The sequence below is a fragment of the Camelus bactrianus genome, chromosome 10 (assembly GCF_048773025.1).
Source record: "Camelus bactrianus isolate YW-2024 breed Bactrian camel chromosome 10, ASM4877302v1, whole genome shotgun sequence".
Lineage (NCBI taxonomy): Eukaryota > Metazoa > Chordata > Mammalia > Artiodactyla > Camelidae > Camelus > Camelus bactrianus.
Genome location: NC_133548.1, coordinates 69,965,818 through 69,989,936, shown reverse-complemented (window position 1 = coordinate 69,989,936; position 24,119 = coordinate 69,965,818). Strand labels below are relative to the sequence as shown.

General features: G+C 36.6%; 1 protein-coding gene across 5 annotated transcripts in view; it reads right to left on the bottom strand.

Annotated features, from left to right (window-relative positions):
- The window catches only part of DYNC2H1 (dynein cytoplasmic 2 heavy chain 1), a 264,075-nt gene that overhangs the window by 53,715 nt on the left and 186,241 nt on the right, over positions 1-24,119 (bottom strand). For all 5 annotated transcript variants that reach the window (XM_045515383.2, XM_045515381.2, XM_045515382.2 and 2 more), the window contains one exon: positions 6,583-6,792. In XM_045515383.2, the coding sequence (XP_045371339.2) occupies positions 6,583-6,792 (210 nt within the window). The remainder of the gene's footprint in view (positions 1-6,582; positions 6,793-24,119) is intronic.

Here is a 24,119-nt window from a genome sequence, read left to right as displayed (position 1 = left end):
CTGTTTTGATTATAATACCTTAGTAAGTCTTCAAACTAAGAAGTGTGAAACTTTCTATTTTGCTCTTCTTTTTCAAAGCTATTTAGGCTGCACTAGGTCTTCTGCGTTTTTTCAAAAGAACCTTAGGATCAAATTGTTAATTGCTATAAAAATTCTACAGTGGTTTTGACTGGGATTGTGTTGAATCTCTAGACCAATCTGGAAAAGATTAAATCTTAACAACACTGGATGTCCTGATCTGTGAGCACAGTACGTCAGTGCATCTTTCCATTTATTCAGGGCCTCTTTAGTTTCACGCATCAATGCTTTGTAGTTTTCAGTGTGCACTAAAGTTTTACACAGCATCTGTCAATTTTATCTGGATATGTCACCATTCTTGATATGTAATCCATATTATTGTGCTTTCTTAACTTGAATTTTCAAGAGTTTGTTTCCAGGATATATATCATTTTTTATGTAGCTACGAAAACCTTGCTAAATTTAAACTCTCTTACTAGCTCTAGAGCTTTTTTTTAAAAATAGATTAAACATTTTGTAAATAGTTGATCATATCCGCTACCAAAAAGATCAGTTTCCTTCTTCCTTTCCAGTATGTATGCATTTTATTTCTTCTCCTTAACTTGTTGCATTAGCTAGGCCCTTTAGTGTAATGCTGAAAAGTAGTAGTAAGAGTGGACTTCAATGCCTTAACGCCTGACCTTGGGGGGAAAACATACAGTCTTCTACTTATGTTAGTTACTGCTTTTCCATATATGCCCTATGTCTGGCTAAGAAGGTTCAACTTTAACCCCAATTTGCTCAAAGATTTTTGTCGTGACTGGATATTGAATTTTGTCAAATGCTTTTTCTGTGTCTATTAAAATAGTGATTTTTATTAGTTATTAAAATGGTAAGTAACATTTTTATTAACCCAAACTTTTATTCTTAAGATAAACTCAACTGTATCCATTTTTATATTTTGTTGTATTCAGTTCATTAATATCTTGGTAAGAAGTTTATCGTTTTAACTTCATGAAGGAAACTGGTCTGTAGATTTTTTTATTATGTCTTTGTTAGGTTTTATTATCAGGCAACGATGATCTCAGAAAAAGCAGGGAAGTCTTCCTGTCTCTTCTGTTTTCTGGAATAATTTATGTAGAGTTAGTATTTTCTCTTCCTTAAATATTTGTTAGATTTTATTAGTGAATTCTGGGAGCTCATTTGGTGGGAAAGTTTGTAATGACAAATTCAACTTCCTTAACAGATACAGGCTATAGGTTATCTATTTCTTCTTGAATGAGCTTTGGTAGGTTGTGTCTTTCAAGGAATTTGTACAGTTCATCTAAGTTCATCTAAGTTCACCTCAGTATATTGTGTTATCATAGCACAAGGATGGTATTAAGTTAGGGATCCTGAAGGAGAATTCCAGGACACTAGAGATGCTGGGTATACGCAGGTCATTTCTTCTTACATGTGTCAATAGGAACTAATGTCCATTTATAAATATATATAATCAAATTTTGATTATAAGTAAAGCTAGAGATGAGGAGGTGGAGGAATTCCATCCCAGTATTTGGTAGGCATTTGGGGATAAGTATGTGGAGTTCAGTCTTCACAAAGCTGATAACTGCCTCTTATCACCAAGATTACCATTTAGCTGCATGATCAAATTACCCAAATATTCAATGAGAGAGGAAGTGGAAAGAGCACTGATGAAGGAAACACAACATCAGGACTGCAGCCTGGGCTTCGACGCTTTACCAGGACAGCAATGCCTTTCAGCCCTAGTTTTCAATCTAAGTAAAAGGGAGATGATGAGAGCAGAAGATCAGGTAAGGGCTACACAAATGCTCTGTACCTGGTAAAGCGCTAAATAAAGCGCAAACCACTACTTTACTCCAATGGGAAAATGCAGACTATTCAACACTAATAATTATCATTTGGTAAAACAGTTTGTGAATGGCTTTTCTAAGACTTCTTTGCATGAAAGTAGGTATATTTTAAGGGGGGGGGGGATGTTTGAGAAAAGACATGGTCCCCAATCATTCTATAAAAAAAAAAAGGCTTCTTTTTTCCCAGAAAGACTTTCCCACAAAGACTTGAAGATCATTGAGGAGATGGCACAGATGTTGGCAAAGTGGAGTGGGGATAGCAAAAAGGTGGTGTGGCAGGTGATATTGTCACTTTGGATGAGATTTTAGACTCCAGAACAGCGTTTCTCAAACCTAAGCATGAATCAGACCCACTTCAAGGGACTTATAAAACACAGACGGCAGGGCAACACACTTGGAGTTTATGACCAGATAGTCTCGGGTAGGGCCTGAGAATTTGTACCTCTACCAGGTTCTCAGGTGATGCAGATCTGTTGGCCTGGAGGTCGTACTTTGAGAAACTCTGCTATAAAGAAGGCCACGGCAGAGGAAGGAGGGAAAGGAAGAACCTGTCTAGCAGAGGAGAGCTTCACTCAGATATCCTGAAGCTGCAATGATAAAGCCCTGTGTGTATGTGTGTGCACACGCACATGTGTGTGTGTGTATTTTTTTAAGAGAGTGCATTTCCTTCCCTCAGTTTTCAAAAGTGTCAGTGACCCAAAAAAAGGTTAAACATCAGTTGTTTGGAATTTATTTTAGGAGTTAGGATCCACTAGCAATTCTGCTATATTGTTGAGTGACTCCCTGATTTAAAAAAATTAAAAGCCATTTAGTGCTACTATCCAGTACATTAGGACAAACTGAAATGTACAGGCACTACTTACATCGGCCTTACAGGAGACACTATTAAAGTAACTTTCTTTTTAAAGCAACACTATTAATTTCTACAAAATGGTAATTCACTATTCAGCAAGAAAGATGAAGCAATTTACTGTTGTAGCTCTTCAATTTTTGTTTATCTTTTAAATTACGATTTAAAGCCTATATCCTAATATGGAAAAGAAAAACAATATTTTACATCATTGTTCTTAACAAATTATAAGTACTGTGACTTTTTACCAAAAAAGCTTCAGTGGATCACCAGAAACTGTCAAGGAAATAAAAGTCATAATTCTCTCCAGGCAAATTCTTCCTCTAATCACGTCAGACACAGTAAAAAAAAAAAAAAAAAAAAAAAAGTCAAGACTGAACAATTTCCTAAATTACATTAAATCATAGCACAGAATTCAGAACCTGTCACATCCAAAGGTAATAAAACATTAAATTTTTATCCTGAAGTCAGTGGTATAGTACTAGATCACAATTTTTTGGTAAAACTCATTAGAAAGTAAATGTCAGGGAGTCCTTTACTGATTTCATCTTAGTGAAATCAACCTAGTCTCATTTGAGATTCACCAAACATCTGAAGTATTTCCAGACACTGTCTATGATATAATTTAAACGTGCTTTGTAAAATATTTTTTATCCTTTGAAAGAGTTTTAACAAATTCATGAAAATCATAAAAAATATTTTTAAAATAGTGATATTTCAGAGGCTATACTTCTTAATTCAAAGTGTAATAAGGGAAACTTAATACATTAATAATGAGATTGTCTATATCTTACATTAACATATTTTTAAGAAATAAATCATTAGATCCTGTAGCTATACCATATATGGAAATACTTAGCAGATCTTAATGGGTCAAGGGAAAAGGAAAAACTGTTATAAAGTATTAAACATCTATGACCCTTTTCTAAAATATCATTCTTTGGTTTTACTCAAGGAAAATGTCTCATATAGTAAAGCCCTTTTAGTTCTTTGTTATCTTTCAATAAGATCTAATGTAAGTCATATTATACTATAATCATATAAAATTATTTATTTTTTAACAGTTTATGCCAAAGATCACCCAGATGGTTAATAGCAGAAGCAAAACAGGAAACCAGGTGTGCCATTCCTTCCACACTTTTAATTAATATCACATGGAAACCTCCTGAACTACCCTATTCCACCCGTTACTATGATGAATAAATAGTAACCTATGTGGTATATCTACTTCCATAAACTCATTTCGCACAATGTTATCAGATGAATGCTCTAAAAGCTGTTTTTCACATAATGAAATTCTCTTACGGTAACAATGACAAAAACAACATTTAGAGGGTACTTTTGTTAGAGCAGGCAGATAGCTAGATATGAGCAGAGAAACAGGGACACAGGCCAAATGGCAGGAATTGGGCAGAAAGGAGGCGCACAGGCCAAACACAGGAAATCTTACATCATGCGAGCCCCAGGGGTCCCTGGGCAGAGGAAGAAAAGCAGGAACCTCTGGGCTAAGCAATTACACATTTTGGGGTGACAGGTGGCCTGGAGGCTGACAAAGAAAGGTGGGAAAAGGCAAAAATTTCCAGTGTTTGAATGTAACCTTTTGCTCATTATGCCCTCATATCAATAAAATGAGCCTTGCAGATCAGAAGTACCCATCATGCACCGACGCCATGACACTTCTGATCCGGACTAAATAAGGACAAAAATCCCTCCTCCCTTTGGGAAGATGGAGTTGGGATGATAATCAGGGAATATGACCCCAAACCCTCCCCTCCCCAGTGAATATTCCACCCCCTCATTTTTACACCCTGTGTAACCAACCTGTCAAAGAAACTCAGGGCAGTCGCTCACCTGGGCCTGCCCGCTCGCCCCTTGAGAGTGGACTATCTTAATACTTAATAAATCCCCACTTTACTTTCTTAACCTCTGTGTCTTGTCTCTGAATTCTTCCTGGAACAGGACAAGAACCTGGACACCAGCTAAATCTAACAGCAAAACTTCCTACTCACCAACCGCTTTACCCATGACATAACCACTCTCACAACAACCTCACAAAGTGGGTCTCTGGGAAGCGTGAAGTTTAGAGAGGTTTACGTGACCCGCCCAAGGTCACAGCTCTAAGTGGTGAAATAGGATGAAACAGGTGGACCTACTCCAGAGGCCACATTCTTAGACATTGCTACATTATTTCTACACAAAAGTATTCTTACTGCCTACTGCATTTAATCCAAACTCTTTTCTTTGGCTTTAAAGGCCTCAAAATCTGACGTAGCCTTAATTTCACTACGTGTCACTGTACACCAGCGCCGGGGGACTTGCTGTTCACGTCCTCACAGGTCCCGTTCTTGTGTCACTGTTACTCTCCTCTTACTCTTAATTCAACTGTAATCAGCCTGTATCATATTTTTTGCCCTTATACAGCTTACAGTTGATTTGAAAGAAACACACTCTCATGAGCATTTCTTTTCATAAACAATTTTAAATCATTTACATTTATTTTGGCAATCAAACCTGCCTAGATTCAAATCCTGGTTTCGTAAACTGTTCGCTGTGTGACTCTGTGGAGTGTTTAATGACAATGGACGTTTGTGTCTCCTCAAAATTCCTATGTTGAAACCCTAAACCAGGATGTGATGCTACCTGGAGAGAAGGCTGGGGTGGGGGCTAACTGGGTTGTAAGGGGGGGGCCCTCGTGCTGGGATCAGTGCCCGAGAGGAAGAGACAGGAGAGAGCTGGCTTCCTCTCTCACTGCTCTCTGCCCCGTGAGGGCACAGCAAGCAGACAGCTCTCAGCGAGCCAGGAAGCGGGGCTCACCAGGCAGCAGCGCTAACAGCAACTTGATCTTAGACTTCCAAGTCCCAGGACTGTGAGAAATAAATATTTGTTGTTTAAATCATCCACTTTATGTTAATTTGTTACAGCAGCCCGAATTAAAGCAGAAATCTGTTTTATGTTAGTGAGATACAGGGAGTTCTAGGAAGCCCGCCTTTTATATTCGGAGGAGACTTCAAGGTTGACGATCAGAGGTTTCTCTATACGGAGGGTAAACAGTAGGGAAAAAACCCAAAAACCTGTTTTCTAAATTCCTACAGAGCCCTAATGAAACCTTTTCCAGATGCCAAGTTCTCTAAAGTTTATGTTCTCCAAACAGCTAAAGTAAGTCTATGTAAGATACTCCACATTGTTTGTTTTTATCCAATAGATCTGAAATACGTGGATTTTAACGTAATTTAGAACAGTCCAATTATTCAGCAAGAGCGATGTTGATGTCCTTTTCCTCTGCTTATGGTTTCCCATTGGGTAACCATCCTTCCCTGACCTGTGGTATCTGTGTTACAGGTAGAGCTGAATCTATCCCGAGTTCCCGGGATGGGCATTTGGCTGAAGCCCCAGCCAAGGAGAGCTTTGCACACGCTGCCCACAAAACTATTATGGGACTAGGCATAAAATCCCAGCCAATTAACTTGGATCAAAGATAATGCCAGGATACAGGTATTCTTTCTGTTGGACTTACAGCTCAGAGGACATAAGACTCGGATGTAAGACTTGGGTACCTCTGCGTGTAGGGTGAGATTAACATGGAGGACACACACACATAAATACACACAGCATGACTCCAGAGGTAGATAAATAACACGAGCTGAGATCCTAATGACAATTTTAAGCTCCTACATCAAGCTAACTTAATGCTAGCTACCCCTGGATCCTTCAGTTACATCAGCCAATTAATTCCTACATGGCTAAGCTAGTTTAATGTGGCTTTTCTGTTATTGCAAAGTGTAAGACTCCTGACAAATGTACGCATGATGGAAGAGCCACTTACACTAATGACACAAAACACTTACATTTGGTACGGCTTACCTTTTGGTTTAATAAAGCACTTGCCAATTTTTGTACTTCTGAACTCAGTAAGGTAGTTCCTCTGATGACTTTGCTGAGAGCGGCAAGAGACTGATGGACACTTTGCACTAAGCGGATGGCGTTAAACTGTTCAAGGACGATGAATGATAATATTGGAGAGCCTTGTCGATCATTAGGAGGCAACACTTTCTGATGAATCAGGTTTGAATTCTAAAAGAATAATACGTTATGTCATATTTACTAAAAAGTAACACAAATCATTGACAGTCAGACATTCAAAAGTTACTGAAATCTTGTGTTGGTTTATCCTGTTTTGACATACTCTTTTTTATGAATGGCCAAATTTATTAAACCTGTAAACACACAGGAAGGGAATCCTGGAGGTCACCAACATTTACGGTGGTGTGGGGGCGGGAAGGGAGAAAGGGGAGCTGGGCTGAGAAGCAGGAGTCAATCTGGTGGTAAAAGTGGAAAGACCGGCACCCTGTGAGCCAGAGCAAGGCGGACAGAGAGCTACGCTACTGCTCTATCGCCATAAAGAGAGCAGAAGGAAGCACGGCTCTGAAAAAAAATGTGAATGAACATGTGATTCAATTTGAAACCAAGCTGTATTCTTATTAGAAAAATCACCAAAGATCTTGTACCAGTGAATACTGTGTCTCAGTATTTACTGCTTTTCTACATAATTTAACGGAGGCTCTGATACATGGAACTTCTAGTGTTTCTCAAATTATTAAGAAAAACTTAAGGAAAACCAGATGTTTCTAAACAGCTTATTTGTTTAAGAGGAAAAGAAATCACCTTCAACAGTATTCTAAAAGGATCAGCAAACTGTCGAGAGAGATCTGGCAGGTCCTGTGCTCTTGCCTACTATCCATTATCCTAATTTTCTCTCTTTATTCTGCTTATGATCCTAGTGAAATATCTCCCCTTTTTGTTCTAATGGTTGTCACATTCGTATGTTGTATGAGAGCACTGTTTCTTTTTCATGTATTTCGCATGGTAATTTAATAATATGATAACCTAGCATGGCTATTGCTAGATTACATAAATAATCATTAAATACATTTTATTGGCATAAGATCATTCCTGAAGGTAGATTTAGGCTATGAGTTCAAATTTAGGCATTTTATTTCTATTACTCCTATATTTCAAATAGTAAGGCTGCTTAAATCATTTTGACAGACACACAAGAATGTACATACATAAATGTGCCCACTTAGATAAATAAATGATGGTTAACTCAAAAACTAAATCTGGAAGAGAAAAAGAGTATAGTATTATGAAAATTAATTAGAACTATTACTCCCTAAATTGAAATTAACTATCTGAGATAGAGTATGCAATAAATAATACTTAACATATCTCCAACCTCAATCAATTACATCATAAAGCGGACATAAAATTTGGGTTAACAACTTTCCGTAATTCCCTATATTAAAAGCCAATCCCGGAAGTGAATAATATGTGGTACTTAAATCTTTCTCAATCTTATACGAAACAAGACAAGCAAATAATAAATTAGTTTACGAATTTTTGCTCATTCTGTTAAGTTGACGAGACAAGTTTGCACTGTTGGCACTGCTGCTTTACAGAACGGGACCATTCAAGCAAGGTTACACTTACTTATACTGCAAGAAAACAGAAAGTTTACTGCACTGAACTTTTAGAAAGACTGATTTAGGAGAGTGTCAAAAACACTTAAAATTCAAACAGAGTTCAGGGAAGAACTATGGTCTAGAGGTGTGCAGTAAGTCTAAACTACTGACTGAATTTCAAAGACTTGATATGAAAAAAGGATGTAAAATACAATCATTTTTTATATTGGTCACATGTTAAAATGTTAGTATTTTGGGTGTATCAGGTTAAATAAAATATATTTTAATATTCACATTTTTTCATATTAAAATGTGGCTACTACTAGACAATTTAAAATTATATCCCATTTGTGTTTCACATTATACTTCTACTGCACAGAAACTATCAAGTAAAATGATACAAGTTCAGCAATAAGAATAGAACAGAGGAGATAACAGCATACAGTAGGGTCTCAAAAAGTATTTGATTAATGACAGATGAAAAAAAAAGTGAAGAAAATGAATAGTAAGCCAAACTGCAGTGTACAGGCTGTGATAAATTAGTGAGGGGGAAAAATACAGCAGAGGACAGTAAAGTATATTGTGGTATATAACATAATCCATTTCCCACAGGCTTTCACAAAATTTTAATAAAAATTAATATAACTCTAAAAATAAACAGATATTTTACACATTCTAAAAAAGGAGGAGATTTGTAGCAGTAGTAACATTTTTAAGTGTTACATAATCTTAACAGAAAAAAATTTCAAATTAAGTATTATTTATAATTCAAATATAGCTAAAAATCACCATTAGTAAATTACAACATCATTACAGTATGCTTTTTAGCGAAACTATCAAGGGATGTCAGTCATATCTTTAGTCAACTGATTATAAATAAAGCTTTTTGTAATGAGTAAATACAACTGATTGAATCATGTACTTTTGAAGGATGGCTTTGACATTTTCAAGTTCATCTTATCATTAAAAAGACCTGAACCTAAGAGATCATAAGGTAGAGAACAGGTACTGTCATTCTGTGACAAGAGAGGCTGCATGAGAAACGGTACCTACACAAACACATATATATCACATCAACTTAAGTGCATCAGATCTTTCAAAATATATATATCATGTATAAATAAATTATAACAGTATATATGTGTGTGTGTATATATATATGTGTGTGTATGTGTGTGTGTGTGTGTGTGTGTGTGTGTGTGTGTATATATATTACTGGGTCCTGATGACATTCTTTCAAGTTCCTTGTAACAAGTTGTGACTGAAAGCCACTGAATACCTTTTCAGTTATGTGAACCATAAATTCCCCCGTTTTGGCCAAAGCCACTTTGAACTGGGTTTTCCATCACTTGCAATCCAAAGAGCGTTAACTGATAATTCAAGTTAACAGATTTCTGTCTTAAGCATTCATAATCAGAAAGGTCAGAGGTCTGATATATCTGCATTCAATTACATCTATCCAGAAATGGATTTCTGAAAAACTTGTGGAAAGGAGAGGGAAGGGAAGGGAAGGGAATAAAAATGGAAAGAATATGGTAGTATGAGTTTTGTGAGTTCAAGAGCTTAAAGATCTATAGAGTTTCCCTGGCAGCCCATTTCCCAGGATAGCTGGTTGCTTTACTATTTTGCTTTATTGTAACCAAAGCCAGTTATTAGTGAAGAAACAAAGAGTTTAGATTTTTAAACCTGGTAACAACCATTCCTTTTCATACCAACTTATTCGGTGGATCAAAAGGAAATCAAAGCAGTCATGTTTTAATGTTCATTTCACATAGTTTAGCTTATAATTAAAAATATATTACTTAGCTGAACAAGCAGAGTTCAACCTGGACAAGTGTGTGCTTAATTACGCAATAAACTGTTCAAGTCAGAAGTGCTGAAGAACTGAAATAGAGGGCAAAATTGTTGGTGACTAGACGTGCAAGGAAAGCCAAGACTGAATGAAGAGGAGAGTATTTTGAGTTGATGTACTGAAGTTGATGTTTTAAGCTATCACATCTTTTTAAAAGAAAAATCGAGAGGAAGCTAGGGAGGGCTAATAGAAAAGAGATTTTGTTTCAAGTATAAACTACTTACTATGCCTTGAGAATGTCACAGCTTTTATTTATAATACCAAGACACTGATAACCACCCAAACCCATCAGGCATCCCCAGGGATAGAGGTCCAGGACTGGTAGCATCACTGTCAAGAGACCTTTAGCTGTGTCTGCATCTCTTGGGTCTTTGACAGATAGTCATTATTCATACATAACTTAGGTATGTAAAACAAAACGGCAATTTTTTTTGAAAAGTAGGTGATTAATATAAAAATGGCATGTTAATAAAACCATATTCATTTCTAGACAAGTACTTTAATAGGCCATTTACTCCATAACTTGGCTAGAGGAATGATTCTGGTACTGGGTAAGCCATCGAGAAGTAATTCAGTAGAATAATACAGTAATCACACAATCTCAACTTAAGAGACCTAACACAGGTCATGATATTTAAGTGGCAGAATGACTAACGTTCTATAACCCTACTGACTGCCAGGCACACCGTGAATTTCCACATGAGGTTATTTTGTTACATTTTAACATTTTCAGCAGTAGGAAGAAAGGGAGAGAGAGCAGTGAATTATGAAGAACGGTAAGGAATGTCACAGACTTAGAAAATTGATACCTGTTTAGAGGAAACAATAGGAGGACTTTTTGTTCAAAATGGAATCCTTTATCTTTTCATGCTCTCCTAAACAAACGATGTGTGTTTTCTCATGACAATGGAATGCTTTTTGGTATGCTCATGTGTACGACCGACTCTTACAAAGACAGTAATACAAAATGCTTTGTGTGTTTGTGTGTGTGTTGTTTTGAAGTCTGATAAATCCCCAACTGTTGCAATATAGTGAGTAAACTTGTTCATAAGTTTAAGACTAAAAGGAACAGTCAGCATTTCAACAGCCATTGCACACAGTCACTGAGAAAATTTTTTAAAAATTCCAACACTGCATAACATTACTTAACAGAAAAAGAGACTCTACAAAGCATAATCACTTGAGACGCGTGCAACTCACAATTTTTCAAAATAAAAAAAGAGAATTTTAGCTTTTATTTTTAGCAGAGCTAGATATTGCTGAAAACAACTAAATATGTTGAATAAAATACTAAAGTATTTTCTTAAATACATCCAAATGCAATCATGATCTGAGAAGAAAGTAAGGAATAATTCAAACGACTGAGTGTTGGATTTTCAGTCTTCATTAATTTCATCCTGAATGTTAACACAAAGTATTCTGGATTAAGGACAGATTATTTATTATCTCATAGTAAATAGTAAGTATGTTGCTCCTACTCCCTTGCTCCAGGCCTTGCCTTTGGGGTGACCAGATGACAGCCAGCTCAGTCACCCTATGCGGTTAGCCAGACACTCCCTGGGCAAGGTACACCAGGGATATGGGAAGTGGTCATTCCTTACTTACAAAGAGGAAGGAGGCAGCTGTTCTCTTCCCTTCCAGAGAGGACATTCTAGGACATATAACGGGTTGAATTCTAACCAACACTGTGGTGTGTAAATAAAATCACTCCAGCAGCCAAATGATCCAGAGATGTTCCCAAGTTTGGACTTTAACCCTTCTGTCATGGAAACACACAGGAAGCTAAAGCTCTGGTCCCTCCAGTGCTCCAGGGCTCACCAGAAATTTAGGGCTATAACCTTTGACTCTCTCAGAAGGTAACAGAAGACTTACTATCCTTTTTGATCAGAGCAATTAACTAGCCAAATGGTTACAAAGCCAGTTCTCATAGTATGTGAAGAGTCACATAAATCTGGGGCTTTTTATGAGAACACTGAGAAATTTAGAAGGTTTTTATTTCTGCACACTAAGGGGGAGAGAGTGACAAGCAAGCCACTGCAGTTCATTGGTGCTGGTGAATCTGAGCTTTTGTATTCACGGACATGCGCTTGGGGGACCAGAGATAATGTCCAGGATCTGCTCAAGGCAGAGAGGTAGAAGGGTAACTCCAAAAAGCCTGAAATCCCCAATGACTACAGCCTCAGTAGAAGGATGAAAGAAATAAACTGCCTTCCAGCCACCAGGGACCACAGGAAAACCACCTATGTTAAAATCTGGTACTAAGTGGAGTAGGGGGTACACGTGCAGAAATCTCTCCTCAAAAAATAATTGCCACAGCAGAATTTTAATGTTAGTTTGCATGCACTGTCTTGGAGGTTCCAATAAACTTGAAGAAAATAATTTTATACGGTTCCAGACTAGTGGAAGTATTCAAAAAGAGCTTGCTCCTGACCCTGACCCAAACCAAACTAATTCTGCACTCTAAACTGGACGGCAGCATCCACTTCCATTCTTGGCCACAAACAATTCCTGAGGGTAAAGTTACCAGAATAATCAGCAGCTCACAGTTTTTGAAAAAGCAAAATACTACACAACTAAAGTATTTTCAAGTTATGTACAATGTGACAAAAGTTATGTAAACTTTAGTTATGTAAACTAAAGGTAATTTCAAGTTATGTACAATGTGACAAAAGAAATTTTCACACACTGAGGTATGGGGAAGTCATTCCAGCTTATACGTGATTTAACGTGAATTTTGTTCTAGCTGAAACAGCCCGTTTGTGCCCTATCAAACAGACACTGTGAATCTGCTTTAATTGTTAAAGGAAAGGACACGCTGACCAGGCGTAAAGAATGTCCGTGGTAGAAATAAAGATTAAATGCCTCCCTTCCTGGGACGCCAACGATGGTCCTCCTTTGATGATAAGACTCCCCTCCCAGGTGCTAGGGCCGTACTAATTCGCTGTGTTCAGGTTGATCTTTTTTTTTTTTTTTAAACCTTGAAGGAATGTATCCTTGACTTGTTAATGTTCTTTGTTCTGACAAAATACAAAACTGTGCTGGAGCAGCTGCTCTGAGTTATCTGAGAAGCTGTCTCCTGGACTACTGTCCTCAGCCTGACTCAAATAAAACTCTTTTCTATTCCTATTATAGAGTGTTTATTGATTATTTCCATGGACAAATGTAAGGAAGAATCAAATCCACAAACACCTCACATAATGGAATAATCTTACACAGAATATAAGACAAATTATGTTAAATGTTTCTAGAAATGACAGACAATCTAAAATAATAAGTAGAATTGGAAAAGAATCAAAGAAAACTTTAAATTTGAAAAAATATAATTAAAACATAAAAATTTAAAACTAGATTAAATTTAGTTGAAGAGAGAATGAGTGAACTGGAAGACAGATCGGTACGATTTGTTCACAATGCCTCATGTGGGAAAAAAAAAGCAATGAGAAACATGAGAAATAAGTTAAAACACACAATGAATAAAGAGAAAAGGCCTAATATACATCTCATCTGAGTTTCTGAAGAAATACTAAAGCAGACTTACTATCTGATAACAGAGACCTTGCCAGTACTGGTGTACAAGAGCAATCAAAATTCACAAAGCCTGTTAATTCTCAAGCAAGATTTAGAAATGAATGCATTAAGGGAACTATATTCAATATCTTGTTATAACCTATAATGGAAAAGAATTTGAAAAAGAATATTTATATATACATACATATGTTTAACTGAATCACTTTGTTGTACACCTGAAACTAACACATTGTAAAGCAACTATACTTCAGTAGAAATAATTTTATTAAATTAATGCATTAAAGAGAAAAAAACAAACCCACACTGAATCTCAGAGTAAATCTGCAGGAAACCAAGGCAAAGAAACCTTAAAAGCAGCAAGAAAGGAGCAAAAAACTGATTTCTCAACAGTAACAACAGAATCCAGAAAAGAACGGAATATATTTCACTATACCTTCAGTATAATGAGAACAATAGCCATTGATGCAGAAAGGTAGGCATTTAAAAAGAGATAAATTAAAGCCATTTTCAGATAAATAAGGACTCAAAGAGTTTACCACCAAAGGAATATTGTTGTACTCCAGGCAGCAGGGAAGTGGCACCAAATAAAAATGCCTGAGATGCAGGAGGGAATAAAGGACAACGAAAGTGACAAATGTGGGGCAAATCAAAGCAAACATTGACTATAAACAATAACAACAAAAATTAAAACATACAACATTAACTACATATAAAGTTGGACTTGGGTACAATGTACTAAGCTTCTTGAATTATCTGCCAGGTAGGTAAATATATTTAGTTTAACTTTGATAAGCTACGTATGTACAATAAGATATGTAGGATACTACTAAAAAAAGCAAAAAAATGTATATAACTTATAAACTAAGAGAGAAAATTATGAGAAAATAATTAGTCCAAAAGAAGATAAGAAAGAAATGAAAAGTAGGGGAAATATAAAACATAACATATAATATTATAAAGTAATCAAAATTAATGTAAATAGATTAAATGTTCCAGCTAAAGATCAAATAAAATCCAGCTATAGGCTCTTTTTAAGATATACCCATATAAAATGATTTAAAAGTTCAAAGTAAAAGTATGAAATAAGATCTATCTAGCAAATAGAAACTAAAAGAAAGCTGATACAGATTTATTAAATATCAGGAAAACAGGAAAATCATTATCAGAGTTAAAAATAAGTATAATGATTAAGGGTCAACATTATCAATTCAGAGATAGCATTCTGAATTTGTATAACTGAAAAACTGACAGTAAAAAAACCATTATATATATAAGTTGTGAACAAAACATTTAAAAAATGTATCTAAAGGATATAATTTGAGCATAGCAGCCAAACAGCAGAATACACATTCTTTCCAGGCATAATATAAAACATTTCTAAAAAAATGATTATATACTGGGCCATAACGGAAGCCTCAAATTTCAAAACGTTACTGTCATAAGACTGCAAACTCTGATCACAATGTAGTTATAACAGAAATTTATAACTAAAAGGTAACCAGGAAAGCAACTTATAAATAAAACATGGATTATAGAAAATAAAATAGTAGAATTTTAGAAAATATTTAAAACTGAGCAACAATGAAAACATTTATAAAAATATGTGGAACACAGTTCAAACAGTAACACAGCCTTCAGGACTGAAATAAAGGGGAGAAAAGGAAGGGTAAATTACTAAATCAAACGTCCAAATCAAGAAGCAGAACGTTACAAAAAGAGGAACGGAACAAAACCAAAGGAGAACAAATGGAAAGGCATATCCTGTTCTTGGAGAGGAGAAATCTCTCAGCTCCACAGCAACCACCTCTCTGTTCTCTTTGTCTATTTCTGTGGTGCTGCGCCTGAGATTCTGCAGACTAAAGTTCTCCTTTGCCAGCTGATTTCTGTTAGGTTCTGCCAAGTGGGATTTCTACAGGGGAATGGAAAGTAGCAGTAGGAGAAAAGGAACTTGGTCCTTCCTCTTAGCGTGGATTCTCGGCACCCTCCCAGCCCTTAACCCCCAGCAGCGGCCGCTGGTTCCAGGGTCCGGCTTATTTCAGCACATGAGGATGCGCCAAGGCATTCTCTCAGACAGGTCGGTACTTCTGAGGGGGCAGCACTCCTCCCTCAGGGTGAGTCTCAGCCCCCTGCGGCCTTTCTCTAAGTTTCCAGGTTTTGATTACCCCAGATTCCCTTTGTTCCCCTAGCTGTAGGGAAGGTAATTGCTTCCTGAAAACATCTCAGTGTTATCCAATCGTTCGTTTTTCATTTGGTTGAGGTTTTTTTTGTTTTTTGCTTTATTTGGCCCTGCAACACTTGCATAACCAACTCCCTCTATTAAATCATCTGTTGAAATACCTAGTCCGTTTTCTATTTTGCTGACTGGAATCCCACAAGTAAAAAGTGAGTCATTGTAAACTGCATAGTTTTTGTATTAAAAGGAATGAAACAAGGGTTTTGTGGGGGAAGTAATGGTGGATAAAGCTTTCCTAAGAACAAAATCCCAAAGGATATCTGTCTCCAGAGACTTCCTGAAACAGTGGATAATACTCTGGAAAGCACAAAAACAGCTCTAAGCACAAATGAGAAATGCTTTTATCTGAAAAGAGTCTTGTGTTGTACATATGTGCCCTACCTTAAAGTTTCTAAAAGCAGGATACAGGTCATTTTATACAACTTTGCCTAATTAAAAGGGAAGAAAATTGGACAAGAGTCTGGGAGGGTGACGTAACCAATTTAAAAGATATTTTTAGTTCAAGAATTTAAATTTTTACTTAATTTCAATGTATCCTTCTGAAATTAAGCTACTATGAGTGTACAAGTTTAATTTGATAGGTATGCAAATCTATTTACTAATTTGAACTAAGACATCATAAACAGGTCAACTACTTCAATTACTGCTCAGAAAAAAATCCATCACCTATTTTTCTCTCAACAAATTCTATCAGCCTAAAAGGGATAGTTTTAAATGTGCCTCTTATCCTATGGGTAATTTAAATGAGAATTAATGAGAGTTCTCAAGCCATGTAAAGGAGACGTAAATTGGTCAGAATGTCAGTAATTCTCATCAGTTATCACCATCAACCAGGTGTATTAAAAATTTCTGGGTGGTAGCTGGAATGTAATAAAAATTTTAAAGCATGAACTGACCTTTCAAATGTGTATGTACAGAATATCAAATGAGATTAGGTTTTTCATCTTTTATACTTATCAGTATTTTGCTGTTTAAATGATTACTTTTCAAACTACTAAGATTTTCTAGTAGAAATTCTAAGAAAAATGTCACAAAAATATAAGATGTTATTAAATTATGCACCTAAACTATTTAAAGACAATATAACACAAATTAATGGTTAACACAAAGTTAAAATTTGTAATTACATATTTCCCTGAAAAATATACAGTCACTAATATAGACACCAAATTTAGACAATTTAACCCTCAAGCATGAAAGGTTAAATTAATAAAAGATCTTGAATATGGCAATGCCACCATCACCACAAGGGCTTGTTATACTAAACTTTAAAAACCCACAGATCTTTAAATAAGAATATAAAAATAGCGATTAAAAAAAGGTTTAATCCATGAAGAGTTCATGTTTTACAAATTGTGTCCTATCTATTTTTATTAGATCCACACAACAGCCCAGTGGAGACTGACTTTACTTCTGAAATACCTCTGACCCCTCTCTTACTCTGTATTCACAACGTCACCATGTTCAGTAGTCTCCACTTTATTGTTCTTAGAACATGGTAACTTCCTCCCAGCTGGTTTCCAGGCCTCTAAGTACCTCAGTCTAACCCACTTTACACCATCATCAGTTCTGCCTTTAAAAGCCCCAGCACTTTTCACATCACCCTCCCCCTTCTTCTTATCACTGTTGCATGCCCACTGTCTACAGGGTAAATTGTAAGCACTCCATCGTGACATTAAACCCTTTCTAACTTTGTCCGGCTAAACTGTTCTGCTCTTATATCGAGTCATTCTATTTCAAGGATTATTTTCCCCAGTCAGCTTAGAACAGCACACCCAGCAGGCTTTTCTCTCTCCCTGGAATAACACCATTCCATTGTTTTTCTCTGGAGACTCCCCTGCATATCACGTAACCTGTTTTTTTAATCTGAAGAATTTCTTACTCATCATGTAACCTTCCCTGACTTCCTCTCAGCAGTATTGTTCATTCCCTCACCTGGGCTCCCAAAGAACACTGTAAAACCTGTATTTCTGTGTATTTTTACCATCTAGTAATAAATCATAACACCTAGTATAGTGACGCATATAGCAAATATGTCAGTAGATACTTGATGAATGAATGAAGGAGCAAATGAACAAATGAATGCAGAACGGAGGTTACTACTCCTCTTTTTACACAAGGAGTTAAGAAAAAGTTCAGAAGTGATTCAGCTAAGATCCTCCAGCCATTTGATGGAAAAAGATTAGGATGTGGATGACTCCCTATTATTTACTTTTCATCAAAAATTTACTTATTTTCATTGCTTAATCGTAATCATTCTTCTAAATTTATCCAGTAATTAACCATAACCTAGTTACGGTTATATAAATAATGACAGAAAAACTCTAAAACAGGAATGTGGCATTAGGCTGTTTCACTTGAAACCGACATATACATCTTAAAGCTCCCCCCAGAAAGAGGATTCCTCTTCCTAAATGCCATATCTGAACTTGCTTAGTTTACAACACAGCTCTTACAGGAATTATTATGCGAGTTATAAATTAGCACTACAGAAATCTTAAGCGGGAAATGAGTAATGGCTGGGAAGGCTTCCGGAAGAAGCTGAGACTCTACCTGGCCACTTTTGGTGCAGCATGGCTAGCAGGCTCCAGGAGAAGGAAACAGCATTTGCAAAGTCCTCACAGACAGAATCTGCCTCACCACTGAAGAGACTTGAAAGTAAGGTTCGGTATGGAGTCTTGTTGTGAAAATAATTTTCTTTAGGAAAATTAATATGATCTGAAATATCATTTGGAGGAAGTATGTATTATAAGGAGAGTCAAAGTTGGAGTTTTCTGCAATAATCCATATGAGCAAGAATAGAAGCCTACATTATGGCAATAGCTTCAGGAAAGAAATGGGAGAGATAAAACACAAAACATTGTAACAGGATGAAGTGCCAGATGGTTGACAGATTAATTTGGTTATTATGGATATAATGATAACCTTTTACTGAGTCCATATCTTATCTTAATAAGAGTTAAAATGAAGTTTAAAAAGTTATCCTGGTTTCTGAACAAAATGGCAAAACTCTCCTACATCTGAATCCTGTCTTTGACAAAACTAGGGGAGGCTGAACCCAGAAGATGGCACAAAAAGAATGGGAACCACCTGGGAGACAGAAAGGGTCTGGGTGGGTCTTGTAAGTGGGAGAATACGGTAACACATTCAGCTGAAGACAGCTGTATGCCACCCTGGGGCCAGGCTAGGGAGACTTTTTGGTTACAAACTTTTCTTTTCACATTGCCCTGAGAGGAACACTGTCCAGCACGTCCTCACTTCAGGGCTGAGAACAGCAATAATAAGCACCAGCCACAGAGAGCAGGGTACTTGCTACTTCATACCACGCAGTCCAGCGAATGTGGGGAACAGATCCAAACAGGTGAAGCTGGGAAGACTGGCTTTTGGAATTGCAAGGAAAAAAATCCACACCCATATTTATTATGATGAAATTTAAGGAGATCAGAGACAGAGTATTCTAAAGGGAAAAACAGTTGAGTTATAAAGAAATAAGAATCTGATTAACTGTAAACTTCTTCAATAAAGAGACAAATTAATATTTTCTCAGAGTTGAAGGAAAAAACATAGGAAGTTCAAAGCATATCTGCAGTTACACTATCAGTTAAATGTGAAGATGAAATAGAGATATTCTCAGATGTAAAAATCCTCAGAAATGTTACTGCAAAAAGCGGATTTTAAAATAATGTCTTGGAATTGCTTTAAAATTAGAGGTTACTCCCTCTGAGCCAAATACCACTGATTCTTTCCATTTCAATGAGAAGCATATCTCAGACTGCTGAACAAAACAGTTAATAGATTCACATTCACATGCTGTTTCCCAACCAAAAGCAATGCTCAAACAACATTTATTTGGTTTCAGCCCTTCACTCAAAAGTAAAAGTCTGAAATATCTAAGCAGTCCTAGTCATCTGAGGAGCTCTCTCTCCACTTGGTCTCCCAGGAGCTTAACACTACTAGCCACGCATGTAAGTGAGCAAGTTTCTTTTTAAACAAACAGAAAAGCCCTTCCCTTAATCAGAGGAAAGTAAGGTAACTAGGCCCACAGTAAAAGAACTTAAAGAAGGGAACTTCACAAGAAAAACAAAAAAGCAAAGTGACTTCTGGCATATCTTACTTCTTAAAGAATAATGCTCATAAATCTATCAATATATTATGTACTGCTTGTATTAAATAAAGGGGTTTGTGGAGAGTAGGGTGAGGTGGGGTTGGAGATATAGTGAAAATATTTAGGATTACTGAAAATGACCATTATAAATATTTATATCATAAAAATTAAAAGACAAAAGACGTTTGTTCAGTGTTAATGAGGTGAGAACTTTCTGAACTGCATGTGCCCATCTCTGCAAGAAAGGAACAGGGAAGAATTACCCCCATCCTACGAAAATATAAAAAGGCACCTCACTTGCTGTTAAAGCAACTGCTCCCCCAAGATATGACGGAGAAAAAATTTACTATCTGTATTTTCTATATTCACACTGGTGTTCAATAGTGTGTAAGAACGTAAAAGAATTAGTCTTATTTTTTTATGTATTAGACTTTCTAAAATGGAATTATATAACAACATGGCTTTTTTCTTTAATATTTATAAGTACAACCAAAAGAATTACACAATAATGTATTTAATAAAATATTATTAAGTTTCTGTTAAGATAATAATCTGTTATACAATGTCACTTTACTGAAAATACAATAAACCTTTGGATTTAGAAGTAGCAGAGACAATAAAATAAAATGTAAGCTCAAGTGGACTCTCTCTGTACCTTGATTTTGCTACCTATCCAAAGGTAAATTAAAAATACTATGTTTTATAATAATAAAAACAGCGTGATTACGACAATAGTAAAGCCAAAATTTATTAAGTGACTATTATGTGCCAGGACCTATCGTAAGTGCTTTATTTAATGCTAATGACAATGTTAAAAAGTAGTAGTATTCCTAGATCACAAATCTCGTTGATAATTTTTATAGTTTCTTCTAGTTAGAACGTCCTGGCCCCTCTCCTCCTGCTCCACCAGCAGCTCGTACCGGGACCACTGCAAGAGCCTCCTGATTGTTCCCCTTCCTCTTAGATTTCATTTCAGATTGATTTCTCCACAGCTATCCCACCCCTTAAAGCTCTTTCACGGCTTCCCACTGCCCTGGGAAGAAAATTCAAACTCCTTACTTTTCTTAATCATCATTATCTTGTTCCACACTGTTCTTTAGAACTGACTTCCTTTCAGTTTATTGAATGTGCTGAGCTTTTTCTTTTGGGGGATGCATGCACGCTGTCCTCTGTGCTTCGAACGGGCTTCCCCTCCAACTCCGTCTGGCTAGCGTCTTCTCCTTCCTCACTTCTCAGTTTGAATTTCACTTCTTAAGCAAGACATTCTCTAACTATCCAGTCCAAAAGAGGTCTTCCCTCTTTTTTTTTTTTTTAATGGTAGCACTTGTTCTTTCCTTCCACAGCATTTGAAATAATTTGTAATAATAAATGTATTGGCTTATTCACTTGTTTAATTTTTTAAATCTCTCTTAGAGACTAACTGTAAGCTCCAAGGGGAGGCACCATGGCTGTTCTGCTCACAACACAGTCCCTCGCATAAAATCAGTGAAACAAACTGGATGCTCAATTAAAATATTTTGAATGAATGACAGAATAATATGTAATTAACCAAATAATAAAAATACTTTGCCTAGAAAAAGACCAAATGAAATAGTGGTCATATATTATAAATCTTTGTACCTCAATAGAATTAAAATGAATAGTTAACAGAGAATGCTCACATATAACAGGCACTATTATAAAAGCTTTATATATATATTAACTCATTTAATCCTTATGGTATTTCTATGAGGCAAATACTATTTTTATCCCCATTTTACAGATAAGAAAACTGGGCACAGAGAAGTTGAGTAATTTTCCTAAAGTCACATCCCTAGAAAGCAGCACAGCCAGGATCTGAACCCAGTGGTCTGGCCTAGGAACCACAGCATTATTACTATTTTAGGTAAGTGACAAGCATTAAAAATATTTAACTGCCAGCTCCCCACCAGCAGACACCAGGACCATCCATCTGGGACAGAGGTTGGCTATAACTAAGTGAAATGGTTTTGGACATGAATGCCGGCTGTGTATCACCCTTGGCTAAATAGTTCTCTAGAGTCTTTAAACAAATTCTCTTCAGCCTATTCACCAGAACAGAACAGCCAGCCCCAGTAGGATATAAACATTCCATCCAGTGGGAACTTTTACCAAACTGCATTTACTTGATCCTTGAATAGGAAGAAAAAAATAGTTACATGCTAATAATGACATTCCTCATGGCAAATCATCTCATGCTTAAAATATGTTCTTCACACTGAAAAATACAACATAATACTTAGCAACTAAAAGCTTTACCTCGGACAAGAAAATTACAATATTTTTCAATTAGGAATCTTTTAACTCCTATGTGTCTTGTATAAAGAACTGATTATTAAGTTGGAAATCAAGGAAAAGTAAATTTTCAAGAGATTAAGAGGCTTACGTAATAAGCAAAAGACGAAAAAGGAGACCGAGGGATCCTTTCTTACATGCAACGTGTCTATTAACCTGTTCATTAAATATTTGTTCAGGACAGGGCAACAGTTTACCTATCTTTGTTTAAAACCACAGTGTTTGCAATGCATATCTCTGGAGATTTATAGAGATAAAGTGGTATTTATGTCAGGCTAGCAAGGATTATAAAAAAAAAAAAGGTATCCAATTGAACAGAAAGGAAGGTAAATCAATGCAGTGAGAACCACAAAACGGACACAAATGTTAAAAAGTACCTGGACAGTTAAAAACAAACAAACAACAGCAACAAAAAAAAACCTAGCAAGTACTCTGGTGCAGAAAGACATAAGACATGTGGTACAAAGAAGTCACAATGAAGACAGCCAGCTAGCCTGGGATGAGACCATGAATGCCCATGCCCATGCTAAGAAGGGCATTTCATTCCTTAGCCATCAAGTAAGTTTTCAGAAATTATATAAACTACACAGTCCAGAAATACAATTGTATTATATGAATTTCATGGTCCAGAGAGATAACTAAGAAGCGTGTGGAGGACAAACTACAGGCATGGATGCCAGGTTTAACCCAAGGACACCTATATATCTTTAGTAGGAACAATAAATGCCAAAGTGCCAATGGGTCCAGAAATTTACTCTAGTCTGTTCCACCCTTCCCTTCGATGCAGTTTTCGCCCGGTCTTCCTGTTTCCTACCCCTCCAGGCAGCTCTTTCAGGATGGAGACTCATTTAGAGAGCCTACTGAGCTTATCAGTATGGCTTCTCCCCAAGGTGCTTACCCTAAAACCACATCCTTCAGCAACAAACACTTCCATCTGTGCTTCCCCTACACTTACTTCTATACTCCTAGGATACTGCGCTCTACCCAGGAGCCACTCTCTTTCCTCTGTGCGTGGGAATGAGGTAGTGAGGGGGTATGTTGTGGCATGAATCCAACATCAGAGAGCTAGACTGTATCTACACCCTAAATGAGAAAAAGCAGGGTTTGAGAAAGGGAGAGAATTAATTTTAGGTTCTAATATTATACTGGGGTAAGTCTTAGGAGGCAAATCGTTTTTACCTATGCATTTCTATGTCTGTGAAGTCATTTCTTTGGTCCTCTTTATGAAACAATAGAAAAAATTCCCCAGAGTTGCAAAGACGATATCCGTTATTGTGTAGTGGAGAATGGGTGAGGTGACGGAGAGAAACAGGAAGGCAAGGAAGACTAAACTACATGTTCCAGGAAACCTCACACAGTGGAAAAGTCAATCTCAGGAAGTTTAGGAATTGCCCAAATTTTTAAAAATACAGCCCAAAGGGAAATGAGTTCGTAGAAAACAACATACTTCGCAATGTAAGTTGTCTCTTGCAATTTCACAAATGTTCACTAAAACCACTGATGGGATTTAGGACATGCTGCCCCAAAATACGACATTTTGGCAGACATGTATTTGAAACTAAAGGAATCTGAGAAATGGCAGGTGTAGGAAGGACACTCTGACCTTTCCTTGAGGCAGGTCACGAGACTCTCACTGTAACCCAGAGCATCCTTATCTCTGAAGACAGAAGGACACAGGGAAATCTGAACACAGTCCTTGCTAGGTGCCCCTCCAGCCTACTGTTCTTGGTTCACACCACCTCATCCTATCACATTTTCCCGCGACTTCCCACTCTTCAAAACTTGCACTGAAAACACTCAGATTTAAACACTTCTTTGGGTCTTCATTTCCTTATGAAGGTTCTTGGGTTACATAAAACTTGTATTATATAAATTTCTATGCTTTTCTCCTGTTAATCTGTTAACAGA